We start from the raw sequence: 19,023 nt of genomic DNA, 5'->3' as shown, positions 1-19,023 counted from the left end.
AACTAAATGCTGACCTTTCGAGGTGAACGCAATTTAACGCTTTTTAATGTCGTTAGTAATCCAATTCGTCATGTGCCAATCTGACAAAAGAAGAGTAATTTAATCTATTTTCTTTGCCTACAGATTTGCCATCTTAACTTTCTTTTTGGGCTACTGGCGACGAAAATTGAGCGAAGCGTGCAGAGACGACACCGAATAAAAGCAATTATGGCAAATTATCACTTGCGGTGCTGTGTATCACTTGTGCGTTGTTCGCAGGGGGAAAAATCGGTTCTCGGGCTCTATGCACGGATTCTAAAATAATCATTAACTAGTTCACGAGGGCATAATAATTAAAAAGGTGGGGTCTGCTGGATCTGCGAGCGCGCGGGCGTGACAAAGTCCCGCTGACGGCGCTCTGCTTGATGCATTTTCGCGTCGTCGCTTGTACCGAGAGTGCGTCGACACACACACCTTCCTCCTGCCAGCCACTCCGAATTGTTTCAGTGCCAAGGTTTGCAGTTTACCTAAGTGTTGGTTGATCAGCTCGAAATATTGGATTATTAGTTCTGAATGGTGAGTTCCTGGTTTTATTTTTAGTTTTGCACGTGGAACTGCTATTGATTTTTTTAAACAAATGCAAACAAAAGTGATTCTGTTTGTCAAAATTTTTTAAAGCTTTGTTGGCAATTTGAAGTACTTCTTGATTGATGTCGATATTAAATTTGAAAAATTCGCATAAATAAAATATAGTGTTTACGTTGTGAACAGTAAGTTAGTAAAATCCATGTAGTGCGTTGCGAAATTAGTAAACAGAGCTAAACTAACTGTTATGAGTGCTTGAGAAAAATGTTTTGTTTTAATTAAATTCTAAGTAGGACTCAACGTCACGGTTTTTTAAATTTCTCAATGCTTTCCTTTATATTTAAATAACCATTTTAAAAATTAACTCATAAATATTGAGCAAATTTCAATTGCATGCCACGCACTGTACACATGTAATGTATTATCTACTTTTCTTCTTGTAAATGCTAATACTCTTTTCTTGTCCTCTACGATGCGAAAATTAAGAGTAGCAACTAACAAATCTACATAAACACCTTTCAGACCATGATACGTGAAATCTTGCGCTCCCTGGACTGACCTTTGGACGAAATGCAGCTGCAGAGTTTGGGTCCGAGCGTGGGGGCGGCCGTCTCGCCAACCTCTACGCTGGCGAACATGAGCAACCCTACGTGCTGCCACGCGAGCGCCCACTTCCAGGAAATCCTCAGCCTCAGCGAACTGCCCCTCGATCGCTTGCTCAGGGTCAAGTCCGTCATGCACAACTATGGCAGCGAGAACAATGATTTCGCACACAACAGACAAGGTGCAGAAATTGACAATATCTTATACTTAAAAAATCGACAGTTCTTTGGGTCAGTAATGAAGGGACCAGCACTAAAATTCCAATTAAATGAAATAGATATTTTTGTATAGCATGCAGTTTTGAGATAGTCAAGTTTAAAGGACAACAACGGTTCAAAATATCACTGTAATTATTAAAATCCGATTATTTTAAGCGCTTCATTGGAGATGGAGCATCAATCTAATGTAGGCAACCTGCGCAGCGTAAAAGCAGAGTTGTTGCATATTTCACTCACGAATGAAATACCGCCTTATCCGATAAAAAAGAATATCGCAAATATAACAAACAATTTCAACTCATCACTATTAAATAATAACAACTCTTGGATCATATTCAGTATTATTTATTATCAATTCAAAATACATATTAAATCTTTCCAAGAGGAATATTATTCTACAGAAAAAGCTAATTTAAGATAAATTTTAAACAAACATCTCCGTTTTATCGAATCTCCAATATTATTTTAAATTACTAAACGGGATAGAAATTTCAACAGGTTAATTCTAATTTTCATTAAAATTAAATGTCAAAATTTGGGAGTTGTTTCGTAAATTTTCAACTTTACGCAAGAACAACTCTAATACTGTGCTCATCGTGAAAATTCAATCATGAAATAAGTAAAAATATGTGTGTATTTAATTCAGATCAAATTATTTCAAACCTAAGTAAAAATAACATAATTATAATTTAGTTAATTAAAGTGGCTTCGAAGCTTCAAGCTGTATTTCAACCTATTGAGATAGTTATAGTTATCATCAAATTAGTCACGAACTCGATTCTCCACACGCTAAGCTCACTCGTACGTGCCAAAATAATTATGTCTCTGCCTCAACCTTTCATAACAACTTCTGACGCTATCGCTCATTCAAATCTTCACAATCTAAAAACAGCAATGATGGCAATTTACTCAGAATTAAAAAATACCGTTTCCTAATTTTCTTTTCCTGAAAAAGTGGAGTAAGTAATCCATCAAAAAATCTCTATTTTTCCGTTTAATTAGTTTATTACTTTGAAAAGCTATGGGTAAATAACATGAATTGATGAGGTATTTTTTATTTAATTAAAATTGGGTTTGTCTAAAATGCACAGATTTGCTGTTTTTTCATCCGTTGTCTATTGTTTTCATCTATTAAAAATCATATTATTTACACAATGAGATAGAATTCAGATTTCCCCTTTTATAAAAAACCTTATCTTTATCGTCATGTATTCATAAAAGAGACGACACCCTAAAAATTCAAGTATACTTTTTCGTGTCAAATTATTTAATGCTGTGTCATTTTTAGGAGAGCCCCTGCCCGCAGCGGAGGCCCTGAGGTCGCGTGTCCGCTTTCCTGATCGGGATCGGGGCTCGTCGAGCGGACCAACGCCGATCAAGCGTCAGGAGTTCTCGCTCCTCGGCAGCAATGGCAAACAATCAAAACTGGCGACGGGCTTCCAGCTGGCGATCACGGTGCTGTCGTTCCTCGCGTTCGGCGCCTACCTCATCAGCCTGGTGGTTGCGATCGTGCGCAACAACAGCGCGACCACGACCACCGCCACCACGCAGCAACCCTTTGTGCTCGTGCCGGCAGCGTCGGGCCGGCGCCGCAAAAGGAGGAAGCGGAGGCAGGCCGCCCCCGAGCCGCCTCCGTTGCCTCTCGTCGAGCCCGACACCCTCTTCACAGGGCTGGCCACCCTAGCTGCCGCCTACGCTAAGTTCGAGGGGCACCAGTTGGGCTGAATTTGCTTGTTTGCAACTTTCTGAGCTTCGTTCTTTTTTGTGCTGATCGAAATCGTATGGATTTGCCCCCGGAGTTGACCTGCTGATCTCCCCTTGTGTGCGTGTCGATCGTATTTTCGCGACGTTTCATAAACGTCTTTTGAATTTGTACAAAAAATTTCCATCTTGGTACCTTACGTAAATGAGATATTTAAACTACTGGAATTTGAGCTATTTCAATATTCAATTTTTATGAAATGATAGAGGTCTCAGCCAGCCAGAAAATTTTGGGTCACGTGTCTTAATTTAATACTGCGCGCTAGTAACCCAAAGCTAACGGTTAAAAAAATATCTTCAGGGCAGTATATATATATATTAAACCTCGTCACTCTGGAAAACTTGTTGGCTGTCTTGGGTGTGCCTCAAGTCGAATACAATTATTGATTTTAAGCTGGAGCCCTTTCAGCCAGCCACTGATTGAGAATTGAAATCTCCCGGCTGAGACCTTTAAAAATGAATACTTATGGCATGCTTTTAAATTTTGAACCTAAAGAAACAAAAAATTGCCATTTTTGCACTATCATCATCCTCTCCTCATAATTGATTCCTACCACAATTTTTTCTACAAAAAGCACGATGATTTTGTAAAAATGGCGAGCATTTAATTGTTTGAATATGTAAGCCGCCAAACATAATTAGATTAAAAGGTTTAAACTTGCTTATATTTTGTTATTGTAAAAAGCATTTTAATTTAAGATTTATTTATTGAACCTAATTTTTAAGAAATAAATATTCTTCTTAATAAAATGAGATTTTTTAATGAAAATTCCCTAAATTTTAAGAGATACAGTCCAATTACGAAAAATCCTATGGAATATTTTCTTCACTCTTTATCATTGAATTTTATCTTATTATCAATCTCTCTCAATATTGATTCATAAGAGTGAAAATTTAGCAACGGTACGATGACAAAATAATTTGGAAACTGTCTTTTCCTTATTAAAACCTCAGATTCGTGTGTATACCACGCGAACAATTTCGCAGATTCGTAGATTACGGGGTCACCGTTAGACATGTCAGGGTTGAGAGACCCTGGGAGTAGTGCACACGCGGTCCCCCGCCTCTGATACAGGAGGTGGAGGCGCAGGTGGAGGTGGCATTCGCGAAGACTCGGCTGCAGACTCTTGCCTTGCCACTCGAGCCGGCGTCTCCGCAAAATGCAGATACTCAGGCGGTAAGCTGTTCTTCATACATTTTTCTTTTTTCCTCTTTCTTCTGCCGAGGAGCACGCGACACCAGGATCGCGTGTCTTTAGCGCCACGCCTGCTGCCTCCGCGCGCGGAAGCCTGCCTTTTATCGAGATCACTGACTCACATTGCATCTCGACAACGGTCTCTTATTATTACGCGTTTCAATTACCCCGGCTAATAAGCGTGGCATAAACCGATTTGTGTTCAGGGAGAGGGATTTTGAGAACTCTATTTTGAATGATTATCTATTGTTGTTTTTCATTTTCGTGTTTATTTAAAAAAATTCAAGTCTGTATGCGCTATATACTGTATATTGCTATGAAATTATTCAATATCCTTCCTCTCTGTGTGCTCTCGGAATTATTTTTCATGCATCTAAGCTTCTAGAAATTGTCAACTTACAAAATATTATATGTGCAATTATTGGGCCATTATTAAACTTTCTACTCCTTAGGAGAATTTGGAATTCATGACAGTTGATGTGGGCCATTTTCTATGATCACTAAAACTAGGCCAAAAATTACGTTCCTTTTAAGTGGATAATCACTTTCTGAACATTTTATAGTATGGTTTTGCGTATTACTAAAACGTGGCAAAGAATTATATTAAATCTCGAAAACTTTATTTCAATTGACGATCAAAGGCAATTTTATAAAATTAAATCTCCTATCAAATAAACCTTTTAAATTTTTTATTGGAATTGAAAGAAATGTTGAACTTTTAATTTGGTGCTGCCTAATAGAAATTTATAGAGGTTCTTCATACTTTTAAAATTAATTTCGCTTTGAAAAGTATAAACGTTCTGCTATTACATTTGAAATCCCAAGATTTCAAATTTAAAAATCTTTTTTATTAATTTTGAGGTGCCAAATATCCAAGAATAACTCACTAAAATAAGAACAAGGTTCGACCTTTTTTGTTTTTTTAACTGCTGTTTTTTTGTACCGTTCAGCCACTATTTAAAAAAAAATTATATGCAACATGAGCCACACTAGTGTCAAGCAGGTTGCATACTCCATTGATTGATTTTTAATTTTTTCCAGATTTTGTTTCCTGTTTGGTTTGATAGTAATTATCAACCTTTCAATCGCAGAAGCCTCCAATTTTCAGCTATTCAACCCCTTCAGTAAGAAACTTTCAAACTCTCAATTTTTCAAAAGAAAACTAACGGCGTCGCCTTCAGACCTCTTCCAGCAAGCGTCTCAGTCCGTGCGGAGAGTGACACAGCTATTCAAGTCAGACAAAAGCGGCGAGCCGTCCGACGACTATGTGCAGGATGACGACTTCATCGAAGTAGACATGGCTGACCGCGTAGCCTCGTTGGTTAGCAACGGCATTGGCAACAGGGCACAGTTCAAGAACCAACAGCAGAAGAGCCAGAAGCAGGAGCAACAGCAGTCCCCAGGCCCTGGACTCTTTGGCGGCTTCATGCGCCTGCTCGGCCTCGACTCGACCAGACTTGGTGCCATCGCCGTCAACGCTTTCATATACGTGTCAGAAATGGTATGATCATATTTTAAATTAGTTTCTTTAAAAAGTCGGTGTTCAACTGATATTTCATTTGCGGGAAAATTGATTAAAAATATTTAAAAAGTATACTCTTTAGAAAAGTCAGTAAAAACTAATTTATAAAAAATTTATTTTGAATTTTAATAATTGAAGTGCAAGATATCTTCCCTTAAGTTGTCAACATTTACTTGCAAAAATCATAAAAAAATAAACAACAGAGCATATTATAAATAAGGAACAATAAACATTTGCTGGACATCACTGTGCATCGAATCATGCGTAGGAATTTTTTGTCAGGGCTCATAAATCGCAGTGAAAAGAACAACGCTTTGTGCAGGCTTCACACACGAGTTTGAAATTATTGTTAGATTTAAAATAAATACGATTTAAATGGAAAAAATAGCATTCATATCTTATTATTTTATTTTTAAATTTTTCCGAGGGTCATAAAAAACAGATTTTCTTTAATTGATGGCCACGAATTCAGTCTCAAAGAATAGTTTCAACTAAGACGGGTTTGGCAGTTTTAGACGATTTAAAGTATGGTTCAAATTTCAAATATAGCATGATTTGTGTTCATTTGATGGTACCACAATGATTAGAAGCAAAGAAAAAAATCTCGGTCGTCTAAATTTCATATCCCTTCTTGTAGTAAAATTATCAATATTTATATTCCCTAGATTGCCGCAACTCTGACAAAAAGAACAGCAATCAACCGGTCAGGAACGTGGAGCGCATTTTCCAGGGATACAAAAGATGACGAGGAACCTGCTGGAACTCCTTTTTCCTGGCTGCTAGACAACGCCAGTCCAAAGGTGAACCTTTATATAAAATCAGCCTCTTTCCAAAATTTATCAATAATCATTCCCTCCAGGTCACTGAAGCCTTGAAACTGGCCCTGAACCCCGAGCTGCCCGAGATCCTGATCACCCTTCTGAAGGGCAGATCCAAGCGCTCTTTGGACACCCTGTCGAATGAGGGACCGACCCATTGTCTGCAGCGTCTCATGTGCCAAATCTCGCCGGTGATGCACGGCATGCAGCAGGCGGTGAGCAAGGCTATCGACCAAACCAAAACCCCAAATCACGCAGCGCCCCAGGAGGACTCAAAATTGTCCGTTTTATGGCGTCACATGCCGACAAGAGAGGAACTTGTCAAACAGGGAGACCTCTGCGATGCAGAATACCCTGACTGTCAGCTGTACGATTACTAGAAGCAAACGGTCTAAGGGAAGGGAGGGTAAATTATTGATGGTGGTGGTATGTAAACACAGATTGAAAATTTGAAAATAAAATTCATTTAACAAAAAAATATCGATAATCATTGCTTTTTGTAATTTGGAAGTACTTTTGGAAGTATTGTTTCTTGCTTTGGAAACCTAATGTCACAGGCTGGCGTATTTTGCCTCTAAATTCCTCCTCTCTATAGGGTCTTCGATCATTTTAACGTACTTCAGGATTTGCTCCTTAGGCGCTTTAGATTTCTCCAGCTCGATCACCAATTTGTTCAGCGGGATGATGGATTTGGGTCTGTTTCCACTCAACCAGGACTAAAATAACAATTATTAACTTGCTTTTTAAAAGTGTTGAAAAGTTCCATTACAGTTTTAAAAGTATTCTGAATCTCCTTGAAATTCCCGCTGGAAATGTAGTATTTCAAGCTTATCCACTGGTAAATTTTTTCAGACATTCCAATAGAAGTTGCTGCTTGAGAAATATTAGCTGGATTGCGACTCAAGGCCTCTCGAAGCCACTCGTGGCCTGTGGTGTTCGAATTCATTCCAAGGCCACTGCACAGCTCTATTTTTGACGCGAATTTAAGTTGGAAAACAGTGCTTATCTTGTTTTACCTAATAGTTTAACATGGCGTTTGAGGTGTTTGTCACTGGCTTCGCTGTTGAAATGGCTGCTAGACACGGAGAAAATATTTTGCGCTTGTCTTGCAGCGCCTGCGGTTTGGTTCAAGTTCGCCAAATAATATTGCAAAATCTATTCAGAAACGTTAGTTTCAAGAGTAAAAATCTGTTAACTAAGACTTACAGCATCTTCTCTCATTTTTCCTAACGATCTGTAGAAAGAAAACGTTAGGAAATATTTCCAAATTCCATTTTAAATCTCACTCAAGCAGATTTGCCAAAGAAGGGTGTTGATTTGACACGGATAAATAATTGGCATACACCTTGGCAGCAACTGGATGCTGTCCAAGCATCTTGTTCGCGTGTTTTTTGGACAAAGTGCTCATGAGATAAAGGACCACCTGCGGAAAATTGAGCTCAAGAATGTTGAAAAGTTCAATTGCGTAAATTAAAACTGACCTTTAAAATTACTTCGCCATCTGCACTGTTGACTGCTCCCTGAAGAAGATTTGTCTTTGCCCTTAGGGATTTGCAACTATCGAGAGAGACAGGGTGACCAAGAAGCATTTCCTCTATCAGTGTTTCTTCACTGATGGTTTTATTTATCTCTTGTAAATCTGGTCGCTCTAGCCGCACAACTAAAATTATCGATATAATTATTTTGAAAACAAATTATGTTTTTTATAGCACTTACTTAAATCAATATTCGATTCTAAAACCAGGCTCGTCAAGGGGACGATTGGCTCACTTGATTGCCCTGAAAAAATGATTAAAATAATACAATTTACTATTCCAACTTTGTCCACTCAATTACCTTGAGCCGATTGGTTGGAATCCAAAATGCTGAGTGAATCAAAACTTTTTAACTGCTGGTACAATTTTCCTGTTGAACCCGCTGTAGCTCCCAGCAGATTCTACAAATCAATCACAAAAATTAGGTCAGATAACCAAGACTGTCTGGGTTGAAGGCTAACCTTTTGGTCCAAATCATCCCACGAAATGTTTGCCTTTGGCGCAACTTCATCCCAATAATCGTCTTCTTCATCGTTCCTCAGCATTATGTCTTTCCTATTATAATTTATTAAGCAATACAATTTATTTTCTTGCTTAATAATTATTAATAAAAAATATTGTATGAAATTATGTGTACAATACCTATATGCAGATACGATACTTTACGACCAAGTGTTCTGCTCCTTTATGAGACAATGAATTATTTGTCCAGGGCTTTAAACAGGTTACTTACGTATCTCCCTGTTCACTTCTCTAAAATCCTTTGTTTTTGTTTGGGTGATGATATATACACGGATCGTCCGTGTATTTATCAAAATTTTGTGCATATTTGTTATTTGCACAGACGATCTGTGTCAAAGGAATGCGTGTATTTGTTATTTGCACAGACGATCTGTGTCAAAGGAATGCGTGTATTTGTTAGTTGCAAAGACGATCTGTGTACAAGGGAATGCGTGTATTTGTTAGTTGCAAAGACGATCTGTGTACAAGGGAATGCGTGTATTTGTTAGTTGCAAAGACGATCTGTGTACAAGGGAATGCGTGTATTTGTTAGTTGCAAAGACGATCTGTGTACAAGGGAATGCGTGTATGTGTTAGTTGCAAAGACGCTTATAGGATATGATACGGTGACGTCATAACATTCTTTTGGCGGTGAATTTTTCAAAATGGCGGACGAGCCAGTGGGTCCATGTAATGCGTTCCGCTTTCTAGGGTCATTTTTTGCCTTTTTAGGGTAGAAATCACGCCTAAAGTGACGAGATAAAGCGGTCCTGGCTTCACTAGCAACCTGTGCGATGAAGTTCTCTTGTGAGAAAACCATCCCTGGCCTCATGGGTGGCGTGTACCATGCAGATTCCTCATTCCTGTGAGAAAGCGACGCTGGCAGCATGGCCAAGCTTCGTAATGCAGGTATAAATCTGTTCTATTATGTTTTTTAGTGATTTTAACTTTTGGAACCTTCGGCAGGCGCAGCCACTCAGTGTCCTTTCGGAAGATGCGATCCTGATTGCTTTGCAGGCCGTGGCAGACAGATTTCCTGTGAAAAAGCGACGCTGCCAGCATGGCCAAGCTTCGTAATGCAGGTATAAATGTATATTATTCTATTATTTAGTGATTTTAACTTTTGGAACCTTCGGCAGGCGCAGCCACTCAGTGTCCTTTTGGAAGATGCGATCCTGATTGCTTTGCAGGCCGTGGCAGACAGATTTCCTGTGTAAAAGCGACGCTGCCAGCATGGCCAAGCTTCGTAATGCAGGTATAAATGTATATTATTCTATTATTTAGTGATTTTAATTTTTGGAATCTTCGGCAGGTGCTGCCATACTAATTTCTGTGAGGAATGCAAACCAGGCTTCGCGGGCAAAAATTGAATTAAAATAATTTTGAAAATATTTATTATTAAATTAATTAATTAGAGCTGAAGATATTTGTGCTCAGAGAAAATATCTTGGCATCATGAATATATCTGCGGCTAAATACAAAACGGGGATGGGCACGAAATTCAAAGAGGAAAATATTTGCCTGTTGTTTTTCTATTACCAAGCCGCCTGTGAACTGAGAACACTTTTGGCCCCCTCTCGGTCACTGGAGTCGCCATATTTTTCTACGACTGCTGCGCCAATTGAATAGAAATGTCAATTTTCGTTTTTAACCACCTATGGTCTCCCTATTCCACTGGAGTTGTTTTTTATTTCAACTAAAGCTCCTATAACTAGACAAAAAGTGTTAAATTTCTTGTTGAATCACTCATGGTCCCCCTCTACTACTGGAGGTGCAAATTTTTAGCGTCTGCAGTGCCATTTAAACGTACCCTATCGAAAACACTTCCAATACCCCTCTGCGTATGCAAAATTAACCGTTGTTACACTCAAAACCACACTTGACCCCCTCTCCAATACTGGAGTCGTGAATTTAGCGACCCAAATGGCCAATCTAACAACTACAACCCCTTTTCAAATCCTTACCACCTCAACTTCTCTCTCAACTCCTACTCTAAAGGGGGGGGGGGGCAAGTGTGCTGTTTTACCGAATTTTCCTCAATTTTACTGTCTTCTTTAAGGTTAGCCATTTGCTGATGCTGCAGTCGATGTTGGGCAGATTCTGCAATGCAAATATCTGTGACAAAATCTACCCTGGCTCCAAGGGCAGACATGCATTGATACATTTATGAATATTTTTCTTCATCAGTGACTCGTTTTGTAGCAACATATTAATTTATTAAAAATTTCAGGTCCCTTGCTAATTTCAACTTGAATCATCGGCTCGCGCTTAAATGCAGATTCCCTAATGGAGAGCAATGATTGCGCTGTACTGTGAGAGCAGAGCGACACCGTGAGTGATGTTCTGGCTGGCAAAGCAGATTCCAGCGAGCAGAGCAAAAAGCAGAGCGTGATGGGCAGTTCTTCTGCGACCTAAATTATCGGAAGGTATTCAGACTAACCTAATGCTGGTGCATATGGCTTGCGTTGATCCTTTTTATTGCTACCTTCCCATTTTTCCCCTTGGTATATTTCTTTCCTTGGCATTGGCCATGTCTGCAAACTTGGTATGCCACTCATCCGACCAACTGTGGGTGACTTTTTAATGCATTGCCACTCCTTTTGGTCGCGTTTGTTGCGTACTAATTGCTTCTTTGCCAACCAATTTCAATACATAACTCTTGCAAGGATAGATAATAACAGAAATTTTCTCTGGCGATGAATTATTTTATTGATGGGTAGTAATCATACTGTTGGTTACATTTTATATTTACTGAGCGGTCTTTCTGACTGGTGTTGTAGACATGGCGTTTTTTTCCTTGCATTTTTGGCACGTCCAGTTCGGAATGTCGGTGAAGGTCAAGTCTTTCATTTGATCTTGGTCTGCTAATGGGTGATTGATGCACTTAGGATGGTACCAAGTCTCGCATCCTTGGCACTGCAATACCCCTCTGCGTATGCAAAATTAACCGTTGTTACACTCAAAACCACACTTGACCCCCTCTCCAATACTGGAGTCGTGAATTTAGCGACCCAAATGGCCAATCTAACAACTACAACCCCTTTTCAAATCCTTACCACCTCAACTTCTCTCTCAACTCCTACTCTAAAGGGGGGGGGGCAAGTGTGCTGTTTTACATGTTTTAATGTTTAAATGTTTTTCTACATGCTATTTAATCATGAAATGCATGTCATTTAAAAAGTTATAGTAAGCATGTGAGGAAGGGCCACACACATGGTCCTGACAAAATCTTACTATAATTAAATTACTTCATGATAGATGATAAAATCCTTTATATATGGGAACCTGTTATATAAATTGAATGTATAAATTGCAGCTCCTTTTATACATGGAAACTTGTTGCAAATTAAGTTTGCTCTAGCCGCCTGTAACGTTTCAAAGGCTGTTAGTTTTTGTATAGAATAAAATTATTAAAACTACTTTTGTTGGACTTTTTGTAAATGCTGATAACCTTTTGCAAGTGATATATTTGACGTTGCTTTTAATGCACTAGCTATGTTTCAAATTTACACGGGTCAATAATGTGGCCAACAACTTTTATTGTTAGTCTAGGTGTGTGATTATATTTTAAATTGATGCTCCTTTAGAATGTGCATATTGCCTTATCTCAAACTTAAACGTTACGGCGCTTGTTAAGTTCTTAGATTGTGTGTAAATTATATTCCATTCTTACTATCACATCACGTTCACATTCGTCAGTTTCAAAGGAATCATTGTCACTAGAATATTTTTAAATATGAGAGAAAAATGACACTCCTAGAGGGTTGTGATATTGAACATCAATTATTTCGTTTTTCTAATATATTTTGAATGCGTTGTTTTGCATAAGAAGACTATAAATTTATGTTTATATGTTGGCTCTTTTTGAGTTGTTTTGACCATGTTAAAGGATCAGCTTCGCTCAAATGTTCTAGTTATTTCCTCTAGGTAACTGACCATATGTATATTATAATATGCATCTATAAACAGAAACTCCGCCTTTACTTTCGCGCCATTGCAAATTTAATCAAGCTTGTATTGTAGGTAGCAATGTTAAATCGCAGACCTCAATTAATGAATAAAACAGAATATTGTTTTGATTGATGAGACATATAAATCGCATGAATGAGAGCACTGACTTGGAGACAACAATCCAGACACACATAATACAACCGGTTACATTCTGCATGTAGACATTGGAACAAATTGCGAGAGGTGAACATATTACCTTTTGTGGTAACATTTGATAACATGTTATTCCCATTTTATTAAATCACGCGATTCAAAATTATAATAACGGCAAATACTGAAAAGTCAACAAGAATAACGCAAACTAAATGAATGATTTGCTCTTATTAATATTATTATTTATATATTACTGTTGCACCTCAAAGCGTAAGTCTCATGGTTGGGGTGGGAGAGACGACATTCTCTCCCAGCACATTTAGTATTGCGACTCAGTGTTAATTTGACTTAGGGAAGATGGCTCATCCCTATTTAAAATTAGGTCAGCGATTTAAGTCTCACTCAGACTTTCAAAAGGCTTTGGACAACGAACAGAAAGCTACGTTCACTATATATTCTGTGGTGTCAGCAACGACTGTTGCTTCAAGGAAAACTTTGAAGAGTTCTGAAAAATACAAGGAAATAAAGTATTTGAACGCCCACTATGCATGCAAACTTAGTGGGCAACCGAGACAGAAGCCCCCAAAATCTGGGGTGAAACCAAAGCTGAACACAAGGTTTGATCATATTCACACCAAATATACTCATCTCTCTGCGTAAAATTTGCTATTCTTGGTCACATTATGAAAACTGCGCGTTTTGCAGATCTTACAAGCAAGGCTGCCCCGTGTACTTTAAAACTGGCATTACAAGTGACGACAATGGAGTCAAATACATTTACATCAAAGAAGGAAGATTGGATCCAAGCCTTCATAACCACAAATGTGATGAACATACTTTTGCGAATTTGCCAGAAAACAGACGGCTGGATGATGAAGAAAAATCCAACTACAAAATGATGATTGTTGGACCTGTGAATAGAACCATCAGCAGAAACATCATTCAGAAGGAAACAGGGAAAATGTTTTTGGCGAGAGACTTGGCTAACTTGAAGTTCGCAGAGAAAAATGGTCATATTCATTATTTTTATAATAAATTTGTATCAGGCAAAAATTCAAAGTGGAACGGCTACAAAAATACCAAGAAGTCCCAGAGGCAAACAGGGAGCTGGCAGAGGTAATGGAGGTACTATCGGAGCACGACAAAGCAGATCCGGATGGTACATATAATTCTATTAATTTGTACAAATATTGTAAAGCTTTCGGGAAACATTATGCAGATAAGATTTTCTCACTTAGTTTGTATCGTTTTTATGCATATTCTGGCCAGTCGCAAATGAATACATTGAAAATTAGAAATACAAAAGGTTTTGTTGTCATAAGCGTTTACCGCGGATAAATTAATTCAATGCTTTAAGTGGAAGTAATCTCAAATTGGTTAAACTATCAAGAAGTGAAATAACGCAAAAATAAAAAAGATTGTTCAGAAATATGTGTACGGCACTTTTGCCCTTACATTTCGGGAAACACGTTTTGAAACAAAATTAGAAACATAGCCAAATTTTGGAATGCAGTTTCAAATTTAGGAAGATGAGCAATTTTGCGGTTTTAACTATTAACAGTCTCATATATAAACAATCTCACATAAAAAAATCGTCAGTCGAGAATTTTCGTTTCAAATATCATAAAAATGCGCACAAAAGAGCTTGCAGTAATCTATTTTTTACTTAAAATTTTCGAAAGTACAGAATTATATATTTTTTAGGATTTTATGGCGTCATGTGCAATGACACAGAAGAGATCATCGGGTTCATGATCGTAACAAGCAGCATGGTCAACAATTTTGACAAATTTCCTGAAGTTCTTCAGTTTGACTCAACATACAAGAAGAACAGACTTGACATGCCAATAGTGTGCTATTTGGTTGTGGATGGCCATGGAAAAGGAAGAGTAGTTGGATACGCAGTGCTGCGTGACGAGAAGCTTGCATCAGTTGAAGCAGCCCTTGAGTGCATTAAAAGAGTGCACAAAAAAGCTGAAAGAGAAATTAAAACTATCCTGATCGACAAAGCCATGGTTGAATTGGTTGCTGTGGAGCACATATTTCCTGAGGTGGCCATCCATATCTGCCTCTTCCACTCGGCCAAACTGCTTCTTGAGCACGTTCGATATGCTCCAGCCGACGTCCGAGAAGAAGTGCAGCAAACCATAGAACAACTGATGTACAAGTCCCACACTAGGGCTGACTACGAAAAATATTATGAACAGTTGAAGAACCTTCTTCCAGATGAATCGAATGAAATGAGAAGGTAAATAAATAAATTCTTATTAATGCGTCTCCCAGATCAAATTTATTTTATTCTTGTGTAATAAAACCTATTTTCAATTTTTTAAGATTTCATGTGATTATGTGAATAGTTTCAAGAAACTTATAGTTTAAATTTCTCAATGTTTCAGTTACAAGATAAATTATTTGCAATTGAATTATGTCACCTCGCTAAAAATTTCTTTGTTATTTTAATATATCATCGGCATTAAAAAAGTGTGATAAAAATCCAGACAGAATTTGATGGAGATCTTGAAAACGTTAATATCACCTTCTTAAAACATAACACGCATGCATAAATTAGTATTACATTGACAATTAATAGGAATTGAAATATCCTTTCAATTTTAGGTACTATGATGAAAATTGGAATAAGATTGCTGACCAGTGGACTTCGTATGGTCGAGCTAGGACCCTGAACTTTGGAACAAGAACCACAAACATGGCAGAAAGCCACAATGCTGTAATCGGAAGAGTTCTGAAGAAGACTTCAACTCTTCTAGAGCTGATAAGTAACTTGTTAGCCATCTCTAATGTGAGTACCAATGAACAGGAGCACTTGAAACATGTGCTCAGCTGCAAGGTTCCCTTGTACAAGGGAAACGACAAATCCCTTGCGAGGAAGCTCCTGCAGGGAAAGGGAACAGATTTTGTTATTCACTTACTTGGCAAGCAAGAGACATATGCTTCTAAGCTGAAAGACGAGCAATTGATGAAATACTCGAGCACTGTCAACGAATGCAGGTGTCCATTCAGAGGAAATACTGGACTGCCTTGCAAGCACATTATGAAGTTAAGAAGTGACACAAATATGCCGCAATTTGGCATCGAGGACATCGCACCCCGTTGGTTACTCAAGTACAACTGCGACACTTCGTCAGCAGTGGGCAAAGTAAAGGATAGCCTTGTGATCAAGACGCGAAATCCGAGGAACAGAACGGAGGCAGAAAAATATAACAGCACCATGCGCATTGTGAAGCAAATTGCAACTTGCTGCTCTACCCTCCCAGAGAAAGTGGCTGTGGAAGTGCAGAGAAAGATGGAGCTGATTCTCTCCTGCCTGCAAAATGGAAAAGATTTTCAAGTAGCAGTGACTGCAGGTTGATAGTTTTACTGTGATTTCATTTTCCTAGTATTTATAACCCTCAGGGACAATATTAATCTTTCAAGTGTATATATTTACACTTAAAATAATTATACATGATAATTCAGGAGAAACTGAAAGGCAAGAAATTGAACAAAGCAACCAGAGCGGGGAAAGCGAAAGAGATCAATTTGAAGATCAAATAGAAGATGTCGATCGGCTCACTACCCACGACGAGTTGGAGGCCTCCGACGAATTAGTTGCATCTCCAATGGGTAATAGTAAATCCCGAACTTAATAACCACTGACTAATACCAAGAATTCAAACAGTGACTTCCACGCCGACGAAGAGATGTACTGTCATCATATCTCCTTCTGAATTAGCAGCAGAACATTTAGATGACTTGATTGAGCCAAGTGCTCCAACTACATCACAAGGGTGTGATGCGCAGATCAGTGGTCAGGAGATACAAAAGCATATCACTGAACGCCATCATGCACTTCTGCAAAATTTAGAAGGTCAGTACAACATGAAATCCAGATGGAGTAATATTGAATCAATTTAAATATTAAATAAATTAGATAGCAATGACATATATTGAATAAAAATGATAAATTTTACTTGCGATAAAATATTAATTTTTAATATGCCTATTGGAATATAAGGATGACGATTCCAACTTTAAGATTAAGAGAATTGTGTCGCTTCCATAGTTAAAAATTATTGAAATTTTGAAAGAAATTAAAAGATGCCAAATATCAAAGTGACGCAATCACATAAAAAGCTTACTTTCCAATTATCAAAATTCAAACACATCTTGGATATTTAATTATAAAAAAACACGGCAAATTTAACCTTAAAATCATGCACAAAGAGGTCAAATTTGGATTTGTATCATGTCTTATTAAAGATAATAATGCTCGTTTTATAAATACATTTTACAGATGATGATGATTGGAGTGATGATTTTTTGAGACAGCTGGACGAAATAGAGTCTACACAAGGGAGTATATCAGCAAAAGTGGAAGAAGAGAGATGCCAAAGTCGTGAAAAAGCTGACACCAGACATAAGACTGTCAAAGTGACAAAAGGTAAGGTTTTAGAATATGAATTAGAGCAATTAGAGCAAATAAAAATTTTCTCAGTTGGGGGATTCCCGGTCGTACAGTTGGCCAAAGAGAAACCACTATTAAGGCCAGCAACAACAGCAGTTGGAAGGCCCAAGTCTGACACCAGATGGAAAGCTTTGACAAAGTATAAAAAAGGATATGCTCCAGCTGAGTCTGACCCAGGTATGGCGCTAATGGACTTTCATAAGTTTAAATGTGAATCACATTAAATATTTTGCAGATGAGCTACACATCAAACTGCTGCGGCAAGAGGTACTACCTGCGCAAGCAATAGAAGACCTTCTTGACGAAGAGTCCATGATCTCAGATGAGGTGATCGCAGTTTACCTTTCGATATTAAAAAATGCCTACGGTCAGCATGTGCAAGGATTACACACCCCTGCAGTAATGAAAGTTGAAGACTCGTCATTGACATTCAATTACTCTGATGAGAAGCCGTATGTTCAAATCCTCCACAGCGAGAAAAGAGAGCACTACGTGACAGTAGTGTTTGATGGAATGTCATTTGATTATTTTGATAGCATGAAAACAACAAGAGACCAAATCCCAGAAGATATCCTCATTCAAATGGGATACATTGCAAGGGAAGCGCGTGACAAAAGCGTCATCATCAGCAAGAAGAATATTGAGTACCAAAAAGGCTCAAATAATTGTGCCATGTACGCTATGGCCATAGCAACTGAATTCTGTGCAACAGGAGCTGTAGACATCCAAAAGTGCTTTGCGATGCCGAAACTTCGAAAGCACACCGCGAATGTGATTGCTGAAGGAAAAGCTTCAATCTATCCGAAAAGTACACAACCACGTAACATCAAGAACACAGAAAAGAAGCAGGTTCTGGATCTACTTTGCATTTGTAGTTTGCCACAAGAGTATGATACATGCACTATGCAGTGCCAAGGATGCGAGACTTGGTACCATCCTAAGTGCATCAATCACCCATTAGCAGACCAAGATCAAATGAAAGACTTGACCTTCACCGACATTCCGAACTGGACGTGCCAAAAATGCAAGGAAAAAAACGCCATGTCTACAACACCAGTCAGAAAGACCGCTCAGTAAATATAAAATGTAACCAACAGTATGATTACTACCCATCAATAAAATAATTCATCGCCAGAGAAAATTTCTGTTATTATCTATCCTTGCAAGAGTTATGTATTGAAATTGGTTGGCAAAGAAGCAATTAGTACGCAACAAACGCGACCAAAAGGAGTGGCAATGCATTAAAAAGTCACCCACAGTTGGTCGGATGAGTGGCATACCAAGTTTGCAGACATGGCCAATGCCAAGGAAAGAAATATACCAAGGGGAAAAATGGGAAGGTAGCAATAAAAAGGATCAACGCAAGCCATATGCACCAGCATTAGGTTAGTCTGAATACCTTCCGATAATTTAGGTCGCAGAAGAACTGCCCATCACGCTCTGCTTTTTGCTCTGCTCGCTGGAATCTGCTTTGCCAGCCAGAACATCACTCACGGTGTCGCTCTGCTCTCACAGTACAGCGCAATCATTGCTCTCCATTAGGGAATCTGCATTTAAGCGCGAGCCGATGATTCAAGTTGAAATTAGCAAGGGACCTGAAATTTTTAATAAATTAATATGTTGCTACAAAACGAGTCACTGATGAAGAAAAATATTCATAAATGTATCAATGCATGTCTGCCCTTGGAGCCAGGGTAGATTTTGTCACAGATATTTGCATTGCAGAATCTGCCCAAC

At 38.4% G+C, this 19,023-nt stretch overlaps 4 protein-coding genes across 10 annotated transcripts; 3 read left to right on the top strand and 1 right to left on the bottom strand.

Moving 5' to 3' along the window:
- The first annotated feature begins 399 nt into the window (after positions 1 to 399).
- On the top strand, positions 400 to 3,896 carry LOC135942554 (uncharacterized). Its single transcript, XM_065488713.1, has 3 exons — positions 400 to 555; positions 1,087 to 1,348; positions 2,674 to 3,896. Exons 2-3 carry the CDS (start codon positions 1,135 to 1,137, stop codon positions 3,108 to 3,110), a joined length of 651 nt encoding a protein of 216 aa, XP_065344785.1. The 5' UTR covers positions 400 to 555; positions 1,087 to 1,134; the 3' UTR covers positions 3,111 to 3,896.
- Positions 3,897 to 4,272: 376 nt separating this feature from the next.
- On the top strand, positions 4,273 to 7,152 carry LOC135944461 (uncharacterized). Its single transcript, XM_065491441.1, has 5 exons — positions 4,273 to 4,323; positions 5,383 to 5,465; positions 5,523 to 5,842; positions 6,529 to 6,663; positions 6,723 to 7,152. Exons 1-5 carry the CDS (start codon positions 4,307 to 4,309, stop codon positions 7,059 to 7,061), a joined length of 894 nt encoding a protein of 297 aa, XP_065347513.1. The 5' UTR covers positions 4,273 to 4,306; the 3' UTR covers positions 7,062 to 7,152.
- On the bottom strand, positions 7,123 to 8,988 carry LOC135944460 (uncharacterized). Of its 2 annotated transcripts, none has more exons than XM_065491439.1 (10): positions 8,859 to 8,988; positions 8,678 to 8,771; positions 8,518 to 8,617; positions 8,398 to 8,460; positions 8,163 to 8,341; positions 7,968 to 8,104; positions 7,888 to 7,915; positions 7,698 to 7,836; positions 7,451 to 7,647; positions 7,123 to 7,397 (listed from the first exon to the last, which is right to left on the bottom strand). In XM_065491439.1, exons 2-10 carry the CDS (start codon positions 8,759 to 8,761, stop codon positions 7,233 to 7,235), a joined length of 1,092 nt encoding a protein of 363 aa, XP_065347511.1. In that variant the 5' UTR covers positions 8,762 to 8,771; positions 8,859 to 8,988; the 3' UTR covers positions 7,123 to 7,232. The 2 variants fall into 2 exon arrangements, with proteins under 2 accessions (XP_065347511.1, XP_065347510.1); XM_065491438.1 differs by having other exon boundaries at positions 8,678 to 8,775; positions 8,865 to 8,915.
- A 6-nt stretch (positions 8,989 to 8,994) lies between these two features.
- LOC135944451 (uncharacterized) lies at positions 8,995 to 18,366 on the top strand. 6 transcript variants are annotated; one of them, XM_065491423.1, is made up of 13 exons: positions 8,995 to 9,626; positions 9,684 to 9,799; positions 9,857 to 9,972; positions 10,948 to 11,143; positions 13,527 to 13,814; positions 13,868 to 13,980; positions 14,526 to 15,069; positions 15,438 to 16,186; positions 16,299 to 16,445; positions 16,501 to 16,689; positions 17,116 to 17,262; positions 17,317 to 17,463; positions 17,522 to 18,366. In XM_065491423.1, exons 5-13 carry the CDS (start codon positions 13,717 to 13,719, stop codon positions 18,361 to 18,363), a joined length of 2,976 nt encoding a protein of 991 aa, XP_065347495.1. In that variant the 5' UTR covers positions 8,995 to 9,626; positions 9,684 to 9,799; positions 9,857 to 9,972; positions 10,948 to 11,143; positions 13,527 to 13,716; the 3' UTR covers positions 18,364 to 18,366. The 6 variants fall into 6 exon arrangements, with proteins under 6 accessions (XP_065347495.1, XP_065347493.1, XP_065347496.1 ...); XM_065491421.1 differs by having other exon boundaries at positions 10,030 to 11,143; XM_065491424.1 differs by lacking the exon at positions 9,857 to 9,972.
- The last annotated feature ends 657 nt before the right edge of the window (positions 18,367 to 19,023 follow it).

This window comes from Cloeon dipterum, chromosome 4 (genome assembly GCF_949628265.1).
Source record: "Cloeon dipterum chromosome 4, ieCloDipt1.1, whole genome shotgun sequence".
NCBI lineage: Eukaryota > Metazoa > Arthropoda > Insecta > Ephemeroptera > Baetidae > Cloeon > Cloeon dipterum.
This window is presented reverse-complemented; position numbering and strand designations above follow the sequence as displayed.

What these genes read in the sequence shown, in the direction of transcription:
- LOC135944460 (XM_065491439.1), bottom strand. Translation starts at nt 8,761, where the DNA reads ATGCTGAGGAACGATGAAGAAGACGATTATTGGGATGAAGTTGCGCCA. An exon ending in TCTTTGGCAAATCTGCTTGA is followed by an intron (nt 7,916 to 7,967) that starts GTGAGATTTAAA and finishes TTCTTTCTACAG; the next exon opens with ATCGTTAGGAAAAATGAGAG. An exon ending in ACGCCATGTTAAACTATTAG is followed by an intron (nt 7,648 to 7,697) that starts GTAAAACAAGAT and finishes CGTCAAAAATAG; the next exon opens with AGCTGTGCAGTGGCCTTGGA.
- LOC135944451 (XM_065491425.1), top strand. Translation starts at nt 13,717, where the DNA reads ATGATGATTGTTGGACCTGTGAATAGAACCATCAGCAGAAACATCATT. An exon ending in CGACAAAGCAGATCCGGATG is followed by an intron (nt 13,981 to 14,525) that starts GTACATATAATT and finishes TATATTTTTTAG; the next exon opens with GATTTTATGGCGTCATGTGC. An exon ending in TCAAGTAGCAGTGACTGCAG is followed by an intron (nt 16,187 to 16,298) that starts GTTGATAGTTTT and finishes ATGATAATTCAG; the next exon opens with GAGAAACTGAAAGGCAAGAA.
- LOC135942554 (XM_065488713.1), top strand. Translation starts at nt 1,135, where the DNA reads ATGCAGCTGCAGAGTTTGGGTCCGAGCGTGGGGGCGGCCGTCTCGCCA. An exon ending in TTTCGCACACAACAGACAAG is followed by an intron (nt 1,349 to 2,673) that starts GTGCAGAAATTG and finishes TGTCATTTTTAG; the next exon opens with GAGAGCCCCTGCCCGCAGCG.
- LOC135944461 (XM_065491441.1), top strand. An exon ending in TCAGCTATTCAACCCCTTCA is followed by an intron (nt 5,466 to 5,522) that starts GTAAGAAACTTT and finishes CGTCGCCTTCAG; the next exon opens with ACCTCTTCCAGCAAGCGTCT. An exon ending in TCATATACGTGTCAGAAATG is followed by an intron (nt 5,843 to 6,528) that starts GTATGATCATAT and finishes TATATTCCCTAG; the next exon opens with ATTGCCGCAACTCTGACAAA.